We start from the raw sequence: 17703 nt of genomic DNA on the forward strand, positions 1-17703 counted from the left end.
AGGGAAAAGAGGCATTGCTTTTTTTGCCTGTAACCCCAATTCCCTCCCTGCCGGTGTCTCTGCTCTGTCACTGACTGCTTCACTGCCCATCGGGCGTCAAAGTTTTCACTGTTTTTTTTGTCTCTGTCCCTGCAATATTGTCTCTTTCCATGACACATCGAGAACAACAGAGCCTCCCGCAGCGGTGGAACTTCACTAATGGAAGTAGTCTGATGGGAGTTTTCAGTATGATTGCTCAGCTTTTATTTATCACTATTGGTAACAGCAGGAGGCCGGTCCCAGGGGAGAACCATTAGCTCTCCAGATAATATAAAATCATATCAATCTTATATACCGATACGGCTCCACAGCTACTGACAGGGGGGTGATCAGAAATCACAACAGATCGTTCCATGCTACAAAGAAGACATCCGCTGAATTATTTGTATATAATGTAAGAGGAGACACAAAAAGTTAAAGGGGAAGTATTGGAAGTTTGCCAAAAAAGAAGCAGAAAGCTAGGAAAGCATTGTCGGAGGAACAGAGAAAGAGGAAACGGCAGACTGACCAACCGAGGAGTCAGACACGAGTAAACATAGGAGATGCCAAATATCTATTCTGAAGCTGTAGGGGGAGCTGTATAGAGAAACCTGTGAGCAAAAAGCGAAGAAATGGCCAAAACTGCATAGCGCCCCTTTAAAGAGGAAGGTTTCTGTCAGTGTAGAACCCAAAAGGAGAATCTACATTTCACTTCATAAGAATCTTGAAGCTGAGAGAAAAGAAAGTGCCTGAGCTTGGCATCCGTTCGCCAGTTTCGCATTTCCTCTTACTGTCTTATGCATGAGAGGGTGAGAAAATGACCCTTGGCCTTCTAGAGAGCTTGTGAAGCATCACAGCTAGCTCTCTAAAAGTATCTGCAGGGAGCAGAGAAAAACTGATGCTAATCTTCCATGGAGTTTCCTTCCCTCCTGTTTCACCTCCCCAGACATTTTGCCTTCACAAACATCCCTGCAGCCATCCCTCCAGTCACAAACTGACAGGAAACACACAGCTTTCCAACCATGTGGCGGCTCCCACCCACCAGGCCTTTAGCTGTTAGAAGAGGGTGCCATTTGTTTCCCATCCATCACAATATCGCGCACACCCTTTGTCTTCATCTGCCTGTAACAGAATTTATTTCTCATTTAGGGTTTTTAAATGCTTGAAAAGCTTGTTCTTGGAGGCTGAGCAAGCTGTCTGGGAGTCTGTTGTCGAAAGCTCTGCAGCGTGCCACCTGTCTAGGATTTTGTTGGCGTGTCGGCAGAGCTGCCATCCGCAGTCAGATCCCTTACTCTAGTTAATGCTTATACTGTCTTCCTATCTCACAGCCAGCATACAGTACACAACCTCCATCTCTATTTACTAACTTCTCTCAAGAGTCACTGTGAAAGCTGTCTGCGGGAACAGACTGCTGCCAAGAGAGACGTGTTACGCCGAGCCAAATTAAACCACATTCAGTCGCAAAGATACATCACTAAGCAGAACGTTTATGGAGAGACATAGATTAGTATTTTCCCCATCATAACACTAAAAACTTGTATTCTACAGCTAAACAAAAACGAGCAGGTCATGACTACGCCAAATCAGAAAAGGTTTCAGCACACCGCACTGTCAGACTGCACATAAAGAAACATTTAAGTGTTCTCTGCCGCTGTGGGGCTTTACACAAAGCAAGGCACAAAGGATAAAAGATGCCGTAAGGTAAGAACAGGCAGCATATTGCTCTCGCTTAATCAGTGACACAAACCACAATCCTCGATTTCTCTTTGACCATGTAGCGAAACTTACTCAGAAACAGCCATCTGTCACAGTAGCTGCTCATCCTTTTTTGACTCATGATATGTCTATTGTTTCTGCAGAAAAATGGACGAGACAAAATGAGCTCCTCGTCTCCAGCTACGTTTGTAAAATCTGCAGCATTCCTATATTGAATCCCAGTAACTTTCTGTTCTTAAAAAAATTTAGACTACCTCCCTTAAATCATTGTCTAAGCTGGTGTTAGCTTCTAAACCTTGGACCCGCTATCTCGACCGCCTATCTTCTCGAACCTTTCAAAGATCTCTGCCCATCTCTACGTCATCTACGATGCTGAATATTGTCAACCTGTCTTTCTTTACGAGTGGCATTGTCCGCACTGGTTTTAAGACTGCTGTGGTTAAACCTCACCTTATCTAGAGGCTCTAAAAAATTTACGACCTTTCTTTTCAAAAGAACTGGAAAAAGTGGTGTCTCAGCAACTTTTAGCCTTTTTTTTCACCTTTTCAATCTGCTGTCAGAACCTGTGAGTCCACCGAAACTGCACTTACTAAAGTGGTGAATTATATTCTGCTTACTTTGGATTCAGATGCCACCTCGGTGCTTCTATTATTCAGACGCCACCTCGGTGCTTCTACTACTCGATTTCAGTGCAGCTTTCTATTCTATTAATCATTGTATACTAAATGTCTCTGGCCTGGCTCTGGCGTGGTTAAAATCTTCTGAATCTGAAAGAACACAGTGTATTTTCTATAATAACACAACATCAAATATTTCTGGTATGAAATATGGAGTACCTCAGGGCTCTGTTCTTTGACCTCTACTTTTCTCTTTATATATTTCCCCTCTGGGCCAAATTAGCTTCCAGATGTGAATGTGAGTAATTGTGTGAAAGTGATCAGAGCGTTCCTGCAACAACGAGAGGCTTCCTCTCAGAGAACCTTCCCTGAATAAATAAAGTTAAAATCCCCTTTACTGTGTTTTTGTCATTTCCATCAACATTTTTATAATTGTGAATTGTTAAACAATTGTGATTATGAAATAATTAATGAATGCTGTTTCATGTTGTCCCAAAACACCCATGACCCCAGAAATTTTCCTTTCTCCTTGGAACTACCACATTCATTTCATGTATCATAAAAGCCTTTAATGGTAGCTGATGAGGATGTGCGTTTGAAAGCCGTTACACACCAACCAGACGGCCGACCGTCGGCAGAAAAGCCAGTCGGACTGATCAGTCTCCCCGAGTTGGTCCAAAAAGTGCCTCAGAACACACCGAAGAGACGAGACGTAATACGTCTCCATAACAGCAGGCGACAATCTGTACTGTCGGCCAAAAAATTTAAAGCGGCAACTGATTGGACGAACGCGTCACATGGGTTTGTTTTCTCCGGAAATTCAAAGCCAGACTGTCATGGCGGCTTGTTCAGAATACGATCTCATATTGTACTAAAATAGTTCACTAAAACATGTTTCTGAAAGCCTTTTAAGAGAGAAATAGGCCGTGCAGTTGCTGAATCTGTCTTCATTTCAGATCAACAAAGGTCAGTTTAAAAGATTTTCGTCAGATTTTGAGAGACTCCAGTCACGCTCATTCCACTCGCCATTTCCGGGTGAGTCCCGACTGCCTTGCCTCTGACTGAACATGTCAGGTCGGCCAAAATAAAGGCTGACAGCCCCTCTGAGGGACGACGGCACGGAACACACTGAACAGACTCGAGTCACCGACCTCGCCAGACTATCCAACGGCCGATTAGCGGGTTAGTATGTCAGCGCCCTTAGGTGCAGCACCCGAGCCGTTTTTTATCAGCCCCTAAACTGAACGAATGTAAAATGTGACAAAAAAACACCAAAGAACTTGTGAAAGTGCAAAAAAACTAGGAAAGAAGCATCAAACTAACTAAAATACCTTTCTCAGGTCTAATGATTGTATTTGGACTTCATTAGCAAGTTTTGTCTTTAAGCTTTTTGAGTGATATTTATTTATTATCTGCTCAAGCTTTTCCAACGTTTTAGACACAGATATGGTGATTATAATGGTCCAAAAGTATGTCAAATTGCATATTTTTTCTTATTGAAAAACATCACATTTTCTCAAGGAAAGACCCCTGAACCCCTCCGCCAAATTTGCGCACCTAAATCTTCAATGAACCCAGGGAAAACACTGACATCCCTCTGATAAACAGGCTGCAGATACACACGACTCATGTCCTTTTTGCCTTCAGATGGTGATAGGGATTTTGTCAGCTAACAGGACTGGCACTCATACATCCTAAACAAATTGGAGGCCAGATAACACACCGCTAATAATCCTTGTGAGATCTACTGTATGTGAGATCTGTGTGTTTGAATGTTCGCTGTTAGTGGTCTGTCGGGGGCACATTTCATTTTTTAAACCAACATTACACTGCATCGGTTCTGTTGGTCCTTCCTGCCCATTTTGGCACAGATGATGTCACAGCTAGCAACTTGCTTCAAGCCGGTCAGGGAAAACAATCTCCCAGTGGGCTAGAAAATGTCGACCATCAAAGACAAGGTTGCAGAGATTTATCTGTGCTGGAATAAAAAACAGGCCCTAAAACTCTAAACTAAAAGCCTAACGCTGGAATTTTCTTCTGCTCAATTATGCTATATTCTTTTTGTGATTCATTTTTTTATTGGTATTTGGTAATTTATTGCTATATTCTTAAAACCACTAAAAGAAAATCTCATTCACCTTCAAAAGGACTTCAAAATATATATTCCAGTGGATAGAAACTTGATTTTATTTGTTAAACTTTAGCATTACAACTTTAATAAATACTCAGTATACCGTCTTATCAACAAGTTTAATTAAAAAAACTCACTATCCTGGATGTATATTTCTTAATGATATCACATTTTTCCATACCAGGTATGTGTGAGGATGCAGGTGTTTCTCCAGGAGCTCAAAGCTGGATTGCCTAAATCAAATCAAACCAATAAAGTCCCGGGTGTGAGACATGTTCTCTGTCTTCCAGCCGACAAAAGAAGCAGACCCGAGTGCCCTGTAGTGTTTTCACTGAAGAAAAAAGGAGAAGGGACACCTATAACCCTGTCTGTCTGAAGCTCCAGCCAGTCGAGTCCATTGTCGTGTGTGGTATATACTGTGAAAATTTGTGTGCAATTTGTCAATGTCAGTGTGTGGTTGTAACAAAACATGCTCCCTTTTGGCTTTAAGCTATGTGTGTTGTTAGATATAGGTGGTGTCATGGGCCAAAAAGAGCTAACACAGACGATTCTATTCATAAAGACCATAACAACACAAATCATTTTTCTACTTCATGAAGATCTTGTTTGTCTCACCCAGGTTCAGACTGAGGCACGGATCAGTCGATACATGAATCCGTGCGGCTCTTCTTTAGGATTCAGCTGAGACAGTGTGACACCTTCTGATTGATTTATTGATCTATTAACGCCATACTGAGGGTCTATGGGAAGCTCTTATCAGATTCCACAGAAATACGCATGAATATTTCAATATTAACATCAAATAGATTATATGTTCCCAGTGAAATTTGATGTGAAGTTTGGCCATGTGCCAATGAGTTTTAGATTTAGGTCCAATCTTTTTTTCTTTTCTTTTTTTAACAGTTCACAGCCCTTCTCTGGGAGTATCAAAGCATTGTGGAAAATGTAAGGAAATCAGATGAGACAGCTTGAAGGGTAACTACTGGTTTTTTTCAACCTGGACCCTATTTTTGTGTGTCTAAGTGACTGATGGGAACAACAATTTTTGACATCGGTCCAGTATTAAGCGAGATCGCTGCAGTCAGCAGCGGAGAAACAAGCTACAATGTAAGTTAATAGGGCAAGTGCTTGTTTTGCCGCTGACAGACTCAGATTAATATTCTAAGTGTGGGTCAACATTAACAGAAAGGTTGACCTCCTTAGAAATCCTTTACATAAAGAGTAAGAACCTTTTTTTAACATAAAAATATCCGCCAAATTGCGTTTGCTAATCCCACCAGACTCAATGTAAATAAACAGTAATTTTAGCATTGTACAAATACACTTCATTCAAAGTTGACAGAAACAAAATATAACTATGAAAAGCCGTTGTGGGTAGTCTTTCCACTTTTCCAACCATTACAACTCTACTATACTTTTGATGGTGGGTTTAGCGGTAGCGACTTCAGAGCTGTTAAAGAGGTGCTATGCAGTTTTGGCCATTTCTTCGCTGTTTTCTCGCTTTTTGCTCACAGGTTTCTCTATAGAGCTCCCGCTACAGCTTCGGAATAGATATGCGCCAATACTGTAAAAACTTGCTTGGTCAGTTTGCCGTTTCCTCTGTCTCTGTGTCTCCGATAATGCTTTCCTAGCTTTCTGCTGCTTTTTTGCCGGCTCAGCCATGATGACAGTGTGAAAAACTCCATTGCTACCTTGTTCTTGCTAGCCGGTTCCTGGATGGGGGCGTGTAGCGGCGTGTATGTGTGCAGTGCCTAAAGCAATTCGTTACATCGCGAGACCTGATATCACGCAAACTTCCTGACGCTCCTGAAAAGTTGCAAGGTTGGTTTTTCCGCTCACAGGCGCTAGGGGGGAGCGAGACGACCACCATTCAACCCGAAAAAAAAGTATTAAAACCATTCCAATGATTCCGAAGCTGTTCAGTTAAGGTATATACACATAGTTCCCCTTTAAAGAGCAAAGTTACAGTGTTCAAGCTTAATATTGGACCAATTTCAAAGATTGTTGTTCTGTAAGATCTTTGTTGTCAGTCGCACATGCGCAGTAGCTAGGTAAGGATTACATGAGCTAGCTAGCTGTTTCTCCAACTTCGGTCTGTATAAGGCAGGATAAGCCGGGAGACTTCTTCTAAACGAGGGCGCACTTCCAACTTTGCGTGGAATACCTGCAGAACAGGGACATGTAAGTAGTTCTATCCAATTTATTTTGTAGATTAGGGTGAATTTGTGTGTTTTGTAGCAGTGTTTTGCCATTGAGAACGAGCTAGCATGCTGACGGTTAGCCCCCTAGGCCCCTCCTTTCAACTAGTGACATAGAAAGCCGTGCAGATTTTGAACAGCTCACCCGGAGACTGAAGGCAGGACACAGTCAGAAACCCGTATCTCAGTCAAAACAGTATGGATGGGGTTTTTTCAAAGTTTGTATGCGTGTTGAAGCACCAGACACACAAAATAACACCCCAAATCCCAGAAAAGTGTTTTTTTTTCATTATTATTACATGTCATTTAGCTGACGCTTTTATCCAAAGCGACTTACCATTGTTATATATCAGAGGTCACACTCCTATGGAGCAACTAGGGGTTAAGTGTCTTGCTCAGGGACACATTGGTTGATGTATCACAGTGGGAATCGAACCCGGGTCTTCCACACCAAAGGCATGTGTCATATCTACTGTGCCATCACCACCCCTCATAATATGGGCACTTTCATAATATGGGCACTTTCCCACCGCAGAAAAGCTTCTTTTTTCCCCTTCTTCCTTTTCACATCCACCATCAGTACTGCTGTCACTGTGGAAAGTGACATGCAGGCCGTTGTAAACGTGTGTGTTTGCATCTCATTTCACAGATTCTGTACTAAAGTTAGCTTCGCTGCTCGTTTCCGACACACAGACGTGTGATATGTCACTGCCATGACAACCCAGGCTGCCATTTCCTGACCCCGCTTCTGACGGCAGAGCATCTTTAACACTGCCATTGTTCTATATTGTTCTATACATCCTAATGTTCATTTGGATTTTCATCCATCTCCATACTATAGCTTCATTCTCCCATCTTTCATCTTTTACATTCATTTGCTCACATGTCATTCCTACCCATCCATTATTAGAATTTCTCTCCGCTCGTTGGATCTTTAGCGATTAACCTCTCTCCACTTCTCCCTCACTCTGCTCCTCCCATCATCTCATCAGCGAGTTTTATCTTGATCTAATATCCAAGCTCTCTCTCGTATCATATCAAATAAAGCTTTATGGTCGGGCCAGACATTACCACTCACTCTCCACAGCTGCTTTTTTATCTTCCCGTCGGCCTCCATGCTTTCACACACAAGTCAAGCAGCCACGTAAGAAAAAAAAAATCCATCCGAGCCACCTGAAGTGAAAATCCAGTAATAATTTAACATTTTCCAAGGTAGAGCTCTTCGTGATGTTCCCTAATTCATGCTCCTTTCTTCCAGTAATTGGAGGACTTGTCTCAGACACACATTTAAGTAACAAGTGAAAATGAATTTGAACAGCGATGTTTTTCTCGCACTTCATCCAGTCCCTCTGCAAACAAACAGGCAAAACATCCGACATTTGGAAGCATAATTTAACACTGATGATTTTTTTTTTTCAAACTGCAATGCAATTTTGTATCTCAGTGAAGATTAGTGCTGATGAGAGCTGGGCTAATTGATCATACACGGTCCAAACTAGAGATGGCTCCGATACCGCCTAAAACGCTGGTATCGGTATCGGGAAGTACTGGAGTTTATGCACCGATCCAATACCACGTAATAAAGCCCTAAAGAAAATCTACGTTGAAGTAGTTTATTTATGTTCTTTTTCCGTTATAACTGACCGTCAAACTGGAGAATAAAAAAAAGTTCTGGGGCATTTATTGTTTATGTTTGTTCATGTTTCACAAAGAGTTTAACCTGAGCCAGACTGACAACAAAGATATAAATAATATCACATCCATACAGATATAGTAGTATACAGCTGTTAAAACACACTGGTATCGGATCGGTACTCGGTATCGGCCGATATGTAAGTTCAGGTATCGTATCGGGAAGCAAAAAATGGTATCGGGCCATCTCTAGTCCAAACTATGACGTATACGTAGCACTCTAGTGTCAGTTTTGGACGCGTCTGGGACATCCCGTAAGTTTCTGCTTGTTACATGCACAGTGTCTTTTCAAAACTTGGCTACTTGGTTACTTGGTTGGTTTAGGCACAAAAGTCATAGGAAAAGATTATGGTTTGGGTTGAAATATTTTTTGTCACGTAAGAGTTGTATTCTCAAATGCTACAATAGGAACAACTCTTAAATCTCTGGAGTCAGTCCATCACTCTGCCTTGAGATTCATAACCGGTCGTGTCTATGGTACACATCGTTTTTTTATACGATAAGTGTTGGTCGGTCTTCTCTCCGAGAGAGATGTGATACTCACTGGTATCTCTTTATCTATAAGGCTCATGTTGGAAAATACCACACTACCTTAAAGAACTTATCTGCTAAAATATTTAACTTTAGTGCACCGGACTCCTGGAACAAATTACAGCACTTCCGTAAAATCTGGTTTTAAACCTGCGCATTTCTGCTTGTAATTGCTTTACATAATTGGACTTTCTTTTGCATCCTTATAATCCTAAGTGATTTATCAAATCATTTTTCCAATTAAGAAAGTATTAGTGTCTTTCTATTTTTCTTGTGATGGTGTTCTTTTCTGTGTTGCTTTGTCTTTGTAATCTTTTCAAAAGATTATTTTTGGGGCATTTAGGTCTTTATTAGAAAGGAAAGCTGAAGATAGGAAAAGGGGGAGAGAGCAGGGGAATGACATGCAGCAAAGGGCTGCAGGTAGGAATCGAACCCGCGGACGCTGCGGTAAGGGCTGAGCCTCTGTACATGGTTCGCACGCTCAACCAGGTGGGCTACCCAGGCGCCCCTGGTCTTTGTAATTTGACTCGATGACATTGTAAATGAGGGCCGCCCTTCAATGATCTCTCGAGTGTAAATAAAGGTTGAATGAATGAATGAATTAATGAATTCACCAGCCAGTGCTCATCACCCATGACCAAACATCAAAGAAGAACTCCACTGAGAACTTCATAAAGCTGTTGTCATGAAACAGATTCTACTGAGAGCACTCATAGGATGTATTACATTTTCAACACTATAATCTGACCTTTGAAATTTGAGTGTGAAAAGACACAAACATTTCCGTCTCGAAAATGGTTGACTTTAAACATTGGAGATCAAATAACGGTTATCCAGAGAGGATTACATGCCACATTATGAGTCATCTGTCTCTGAAAAGGTCTTCTGTGGCAAGTTGGCAGTCAGTATTCCCTGCATACGTAGTAAACACTCAATCGATGACTCTGTAGTGAGCAGGAAATCATCATCATTTGTTCATACCTGGTTTTATCACAGCCGTGTCTTTTATTATTCCCTGTGTTTCTCTTAAACTTGTGTTCCCTGTGCTCCCCTACCTGTGTGTGTGTGTGTGTGTGTGTGTGTGTGTGTGTGTGTGTGTGTGTGTGTGTGTGTGTGTGTGTGTGTGTGTGTGTGTGTGTGCGTGTGCGTGTGTGCTGCTACAAGCTGCACACCTTTTATCCATCTACTTTGCAGTACATCAACCCCAGTTCTTCATCCACGTACTGCCTATAGTCTCTGAGCTCCACAGCGCTGTGCAGTAAGGTCTGGCTACACCAGGGGTGTATTCTAGGATCAGACCTTTAGGGGGGGGCTCAGCCCCTAATGAGAATGTGACACGAATACAGCGCCTTGCAAAAGTGTTAACACCTCCCCCCACTCTAAATCAGTAATTTCATTAGCCGATAATCTCTGAATGTTTTTTGACACTATTAACACTAGGATGGAACTAAACCTGACACTTAATGAGTCAGAGTGATAACGACCAATTTCACACAATGTTCTAACTTTCAGCCATTTTAGTTGCTTACGTTTCAATTTGGGTTCTAATCTGCGCCATAAAATGACCAACTTCTTCTCTGGGGACTACCGATGTTAAACTTCACAGCCGTGTCCTGCTCTCCCTCTGACAGATCAGATAGAGACTCAGCCAAAGGCGGGAGTCTGGCACGACCTCCTCTGATTGGCCAACACTATGTTTCTGTTAACCCTTTTCCTTGACTGGGTTACAGGCGCGTAGCATCGGCGACAGACACACAGGATATCAAACCTGTTTCAAGCCCTTTGAACCTGTAATTGTTTGTCTTCTGTCACTAACAGACAAGTTCGCAAACTCTAACTTGAAGCACTAAAATTTATTAAAAAAAAGGGGGTTTTATTATTATAATTTTTAGGGGGGCTTGAGCCTAAAATGTCTAAAATTACCCATGGGCTACACCATAGATACATTCTAGGAGAAAAAAACCACTCTGGGTTGTTTGCATCTTTAAACCAATCACAATTGTCAGCGATGGTGGCTCCGCTAAATACGGCGCCCACTGCAAAAAAGCCTCAGGAAGGAAGGAACTTGTTTTGGTGAAACGTGTACTTTCAAAAGTAGTTTTAGTCGTGCAACAGAAAACTCAGATTGGACAGATAGTCTAGCTAGCTGTCTGGATTTACCCTGCAGAGATCTGAGGAGCAGTTAACCATAGTCCTCACAAATCAGCCGGAGGTTACAACGCCAACACAAAGAAAGAGGAAGGGGACGGACATCCGGCCGAAAATTCCGGCGACACCTAAACAATCCCGGAAACGAAACGTTGTAGCTATAGAGTGGAGTCCATGTAACTGATACATATCCATCCTCTATTTCATCCATTGCGTGAACACAGCATTAGGCACAGCTGGATTAGTGTGAGCATGCTTTGAGTGTTAGCATGCTAACGTGCTCGTGATGTTAACATGCTGATGTTAAGCAGTTATAATATTTACCATGGTCACCGTAGTAGTTTAGTGTGTTAGCATGCCAACATTTGTTAATCAGCAGTGAACACAAAGGACAGCTGGGTTGAAAAGTATCAAATAAATGAAACGATAATTCAGTTGAAATCTGCGCCTGCTTGTATCTAAAAGGGCAGTGCATCCAATAGTTGCAGACGTGACGACATTCAAACTAGACGTCAGCCCTGTTTGTGGAGCTACAGGGAAGTCAGAGAATCAGTTAAGTTATTGCAGTTCATTTTGTGCAGATATTTTGGGCAACATAAATATCTGTACAAAATGTAATCGCAATCCATGAAATTGTTGTTGGATATTGGAATATTCCTAGGGCTGGGTACCGAACTTCGATACTCAATGCCCGAATTGCCTCCCTAAATATCTGACCTTCATGTACAGAACCTTCTTCTCTTCCTGCAGCATTAGTCACTCATGATAACACTTTATTGTCCTGCTCTTCATTTTATACAAGTTGTTACATGTTTTTTTTATGTCAAATTGTTTAAAAAAATAATAATTTGAAATGACTTTACTGCTCAAATGTGACATGTCTCTCTGAATCAGATTCGAATGTATCACTCACTGAGGGAAAACACCGCAACCTTCACTGCAACCAGCTAAAAAAAAAAAAAAAAAACCTTTTCACACCCAAAAATGACAAGCAGATTGAAAGCCTCCACCTTTACCTTATGCTGTGCAAAGCAGGAGACCACGCATGGAAAAAAGATCGGGACAGAAATGAAGCCGATTGATTCACAACAAGTGATCTAAAATTGGTTTCATTAATGATCAAAAAAAAAAAAAAGACAAGTCTAATAATAGTGAGGCTTTTATTTAAAGCTGTCAGAAACCGAAAATTTTGATTTCTTCATTTTTGCCCATTTTCCGTGCAAAAGGCGTTTTATCATATTTATATGGGCTGATTATTAAGGTGGAAGCAAGAATTTAGACATTGAGACACTGGAAATGTCAACTGATGATATTAACATGAACATGAATTAACGAGAAGAAGAATAAATAAATATGAACATGCACCCGAACCAAAATAGGTCGTCAGAATCAGCTCAATTCCAAAACTTCCACTAGACAGCCAGTGCTGTTATAATAATCTGTAATAATCATACATCCTATCTATCGTATCAAAGGTGGAGCACACTCATAGTCCAACTTTTAACCAAAACACACAGCAATAAAACCACAATTAAAAAAAAGCTTTGAATTCAACCACTTCAATTAAAATAAAAAAGATATTTAACAGCTCGACGGGGAATTTAAAAAAATAAACCAGCAGCAAACAAAAGGCAGTGGTAGTAAAAGAGGGTTACGTACTGAATCTCTGAGGCTCCATCTCTACGCTGCTTGCTGCTGCTGAGTCGCTAAAGCAACTGACACCAAAGAGAGAGAGAGACAGAGGGAGTAATACTGTACGCTCTCACTCTCCCCCCCCCCGTCTCTCTCTCTCTCTCCTCTGTCTGTGTGGATGCCTCTGCCGTGATGCTGCTAACCTAATTTTCCTCTTTTTCTACCCTCTCTCTCTCTCTCTCTCTCTCTCTCTCTCTCTCTCTCTCTCTCTCTCTCTCTCCAGCAGCCTTGGTTGCCATGCACACCAGCTGTGTGTACAGGCTACCTACTACATGTCATGTCCCTGCAATTATAAGGTTTAGGTGCAGCACCCGAGCCGTTTTGGGCAGCACCTAAGCCGAAGGAATGTAAAATCAAAATCAATCGGGATCAAAACTAAACTAAATACCATTTCTTGGATCTAGCCTAGACTACTTCAGCAAGTTTTTGTATTTAAGCTTTTTGAGTGTTATTTATTCATTATCTGCTCTGGCTTTTCAAACGTTTTAGACACAGATCATGGGAAAAATGATGGTCCGAAATGATGTGAAATTGCTATCGAACTACGTATCGATCACGTGTCGAATACATACGAATCACAGTGCATTACTTTTAGTAGCTATATGTACCGATGGTTCATTAGAACAGCCTGAAATACACCAACGTGTTTACATGAACGGGTCCGCATGATATAGAACAAAGATTTATGCGCACCAATATGTAAGATATCCTACAAAACTAGGTGGCCGCCAGCTGGTCGCGTGACGCCGGCTACAGAGCTCCATGACGCCGAGCGGCAGTTGCTGGTTGTTTTAAGCTGCTGCGGAGCTCCGTCACAGCTCTGTCGTGTCAGCGGCAGTTGGTAGGTCAGTTATCCCGATACAATGTGACTGTGAGCCGGGTACAGGGCCCCGCGACCTGCCGGTTGTTTCGGCGTACATTAAAGGTCCAAAGTTGAGATCATATATAGATCAACTCTCTAAAACCACGCAGTTCAAAGTACGTATTACAGCTACGGTAGCCTTCACGCTTCAAAAAGCTGGTCTCTTGCTCTTTTCAATCTCCTTTTTCGTTTTCGGGCCAAGAAGAAGAAGAAGACTCCTGTTCCTGAAATTTGGATTTTGAATACGTGTGGTCCTCCATGTTTCCTTCTTTAAAACTTGCCGGGGCCGGGAAGCTATGATACCCATTAGCAGCATAGCAGCACCTGTAAGTTTATCATGTGACAGCGAAAACGCGAAAGGCGGAGCAGTATGTCCTGTATGTCCCTTACCGGCTAATGTATTTCAAGATGGCGCATGAATATGGAGCGTCTACCCCAGTTCATGAGAATGCAAATGAAAAATGTCAAACCAAAAGGAATACTTGGAATTGATGGTGGTGGTAAATATTCATGAAAAAGGACAAGTTTGTTGGGCGCCCAGATAGCTCAGTTGGTAGAGCGGGCACCCATATATAGAGGTTCACTCCTCGATGCAGCGTGCCCAGGTTTGACTCCGACCTGCGGCCCTTTGCTGCATGTCATTCCCCCCTCTCTCTCCCCTTTCATGTCTTCAACTGTCCTGTCAATTAAAGGCCTAAAATGCCCCCAAAAAATAATTTTAAAAAAAGGACAAGTTTGTGAACGTTACAGATTTTAATAATTTTGACAACTAAAAACGTTACACACTGGACCTTTAAAGTTCAGGCGACAAAAGTTAAGAAACTTGCAGCGAAAACCGTTAAGTTTAGGCACCAAAATGTTGGTTAAGTTTAGGAAAAAGGTCTCGGTTTGGATTAAAACACTCCCAAGACCCCGCATTTCCTAAGCGAAAGCCTTTTGTTTTCTCCAGGAAGCGAACTCCGCTCCGCGGCTTGGAAGCGCTGTTTTTTGACCCACCCATCCACCCCAAACTCACGACCCACAGCGTTCTTATAGTAGAGCAGTCATTGTGGTGCAAACAGCAACACAAAAAAAATAAATAAATACATGAAATGCTTACGAGTTACTCCGATTCTCCACTCCCTGCGTCGAGGAGTAAACCTGTATATAAGGGCGCCTGCTCTACCAGGTGAGCTACCCAGGCGCCCGGACAGTGCAGGTCTGACTGGAAAAATGCACCAGTGGCTATAGCTGTCATTGGTCTTTGCTTTGGATTTTATGTAATCTAGAAATTGGTAGCTGCTGTTCTGAAAATATTGTCCCATATGATATTAGTGAATCGCTTCTAAACATGATGTGAAAAATAAACAATGACGCAGAATCGGGCTCCATTTAATCTCCATTCGTGGCTTAAACAGTTGTTCAAAAGGTTGTGAGTCAGATCATCATAAAAAGTCATCATTCGCTGATTGTTTGAGCGTTCAGCTGGCGGGCTGAATCAATCCTCAGTGGACATTTTTCAGATAGAGATCATAGCGTGAGCTGCGCTCACAGGCTTTATGAAACTAACAATATCCTGTTTGCTACAGCAGATACATCACATAAAGGAAGCAAGACACTCCCAAACTGCTTTTCTACTGTGACTAAAGACGGATGGATGGATGAGCGATGACGATGCTGCCGCGCGTTCGCTTCCCACGAGATGCGGCAACAATTATTAGGCAATTATGGAAACGGCACACTGTTTCAAACTCATTTGCAGCTACAGTACCATCTATAACACCTGCGCGGTGGTTAGGACACACTTTTACACCTGAGCCCGTGCATGTGTGTGTGAGTCAGAGATGGAGAGCAAACTGATCGCAGAGATGGCAAAGAGAAAGAGGAGGAAGATAGATATAAAAGACAAATAGCACAAAGCCCTGCATGCATCCACTAGAGCATGCATCCACTGGCTCTCAAACTTTTTTTCAATAATGTACCCCTCCTGAATTGTTTCTTTAAGCCAAGTACCCCCTGGCCAGCGCTAATCATTTTCGGTAGAAAAAAAAAAGTCTATATAAAGATGAACAGTACAGCGCTGTCAGCGATAGATTTACTACATAACAGCCTTGGAACTGAAAAAAACATTTAAATGCTAATGAGAAAAAGAGACAAAAAATGTAAAAAGGAGAAAAACTTGGAAAAAGACGGTAGAAAGAAGGAAGGAAGGAAGGAAGGCAAGAATAGGTCAAAATAGTATCAAAAACTTCCAAAACAGTGACATAAGAAGAAAAAAGGACAGTAGAAGGGAGGAAGGCAAGATTAGGTCCAAAGAAGGAGACACAAATGTCGCATTTTTGGTAGAAAAAAAATAAAATTCTACATAAAGAGGAACAATGTTCTGGACAACAGCCTTGTAACTATTAAAGATTTTGTTAAATATCTCACGTACCCCCTGCAGTCCTCCAAAGTACCCCTAGGGGTACACGTACCCCCATTTGAGAAACACTGCACTAGAGGTTGCAAAGTTCAGCAGCTTTAATCCTGTACAGACTGGGCTTTCATTTTTTTTATAACGATGATGATAATACAGTTGGGAGTTCTGGATTAGCAGAGCTAGTCAAAATGTAAAGCCTTAAAAAGTCTTAAATGAGTATTAAGTATTGTGTCTAGGTCTTAAATCATTTTAAACAGGTCTTAATTTTCCTGTCCGTGTAACGCCTTTTTGTTGTTGTGTAACTGCAATTTACTGGTAAAAGAGGTTTTATTATAAGTAATTATTATATTTTAACCCTCCTGTTGTCTTCGGATCAAATTTGACCAATTTTCACAAATTTGGGTTTCTTTCAACCAAATTGTCAAAAAGAAAATAACGTGGATGGTTCCGTACAACGCTCTACACAAGTAAGTACACTCTTCATTGAATTTGGGTGTTTTATTCTATTTTATTGCATTTGGGGAAAAAAAGACAAAAGAACGTTGAAAACTTCGGAAAAATAACAAAAAACTTGGAAAAAAGTGACAGAAAAATGGACAAAACATCAGGAAAAGTGACAAAAACGTCGGAAAAAGTGACAAGTGTCGAAAACGAAAAAGGAAAAGTTGAAAAAAAGTTTTAATTTAAGTGACGGGAAGACAACACAAGGGTTAAATAAACAATTTTAATTTGACCATATGGCCTTAGCAATAAAACAAAGCCGTGCTCTTACCCTACCCTAGTCTGGGTCCTCTACAGCGAGGATGGGCAACTGGCGGCCCCAGGCCGCATGTGCAGCCCGTGTCCTCACTCAGTGCGGCCCGCAAATCAATTTCCAAATATCAAATATCAAGTTTCACAGGTATTGGGAGCAAGCGACCCATTACTTTCCAATTGTAACTATACTGTCCACCATTAGAGGGCGCTCCCTCGAAAGGCATGAGTTTTGTTGCCAAGCAACTGCGGGCTCGTCAGGTCTTGACCGGCAATGGCGGGAAGAGAGACTTGAGCGGCCAAAGAAAAAAACTGGACTTGTCTTCCAGGCAAGATGGGAAACTGATTCTTTTTACAGAAAAATTAAATCCAAATCTGGAAACACAATCAGAAAATAGTTCCTTTATTGAATGATGATTTTTGTCACTGCAGAAATGTGGATGTTTGCATTATTAAATGCATTTGAATATGAAAAATAGAGATGCTGGTTAAAAAATGGGGTGGCAGTAGCTCAGTCAGTAGGGAGTTGGGTTGGGCTGGTTCAAGTCCCCATACAGACCAAAGTATGGTGGTGGACTGGTAGCTGGAGAGGTGCCATTTCACCTCCTGGACACTGCCAAGGTGCTCTTGAGCAAGGCACTGAACCCCCAACTGCTTGGTGCGCCTTTCCATAGCCAGCTCCCTCACTCTGACATCTCTCCATTTGTGAATGTATAGGTACTGAGCATGTGTGTGTAATTCAGGCCTGTGTGTAATAACAACAGAGTGAAAACATTGTAATTTCCCCTTGCAGGATTAATAAAGTATAAATTATTATTATTAAACTTTAATTACCGGTATATATTTAGTTGTTTTCATTAATTTAGTAGCTAGGCTTGGCTTGTAATGATAAGGGTTACAGTATCCTACTGGTGGAAGTGCACAGTCACAATCTGGCCCTCAGGTAC

General features: G+C 41.7%; 1 protein-coding gene across 1 annotated transcript in view; it reads right to left on the reverse strand.

Moving 5' to 3' along the window:
* plch2a (phospholipase C, eta 2a) overlaps positions 1-12827 on the reverse strand; it is a 174922-nt gene extending 162095 nt beyond the window's left edge. Inside the window, exon 1 of the mRNA XM_039800544.1 lies at positions 12711-12827. Coding sequence (XP_039656478.1) covers positions 12711-12729 — 19 coding nt within the window. The 5' untranslated portion in view covers positions 12730-12827. The remainder of the gene's footprint in view (positions 1-12710) is intronic.
* Positions 12828-17703: the final 4876 nt, after the last annotated feature.

Source organism: Perca fluviatilis, chromosome 5 (assembly GCF_010015445.1).
Source record: "Perca fluviatilis chromosome 5, GENO_Pfluv_1.0, whole genome shotgun sequence".
In the NCBI taxonomy this organism is placed as follows: Eukaryota; Metazoa; Chordata; class Actinopteri; order Perciformes; family Percidae; genus Perca; species Perca fluviatilis.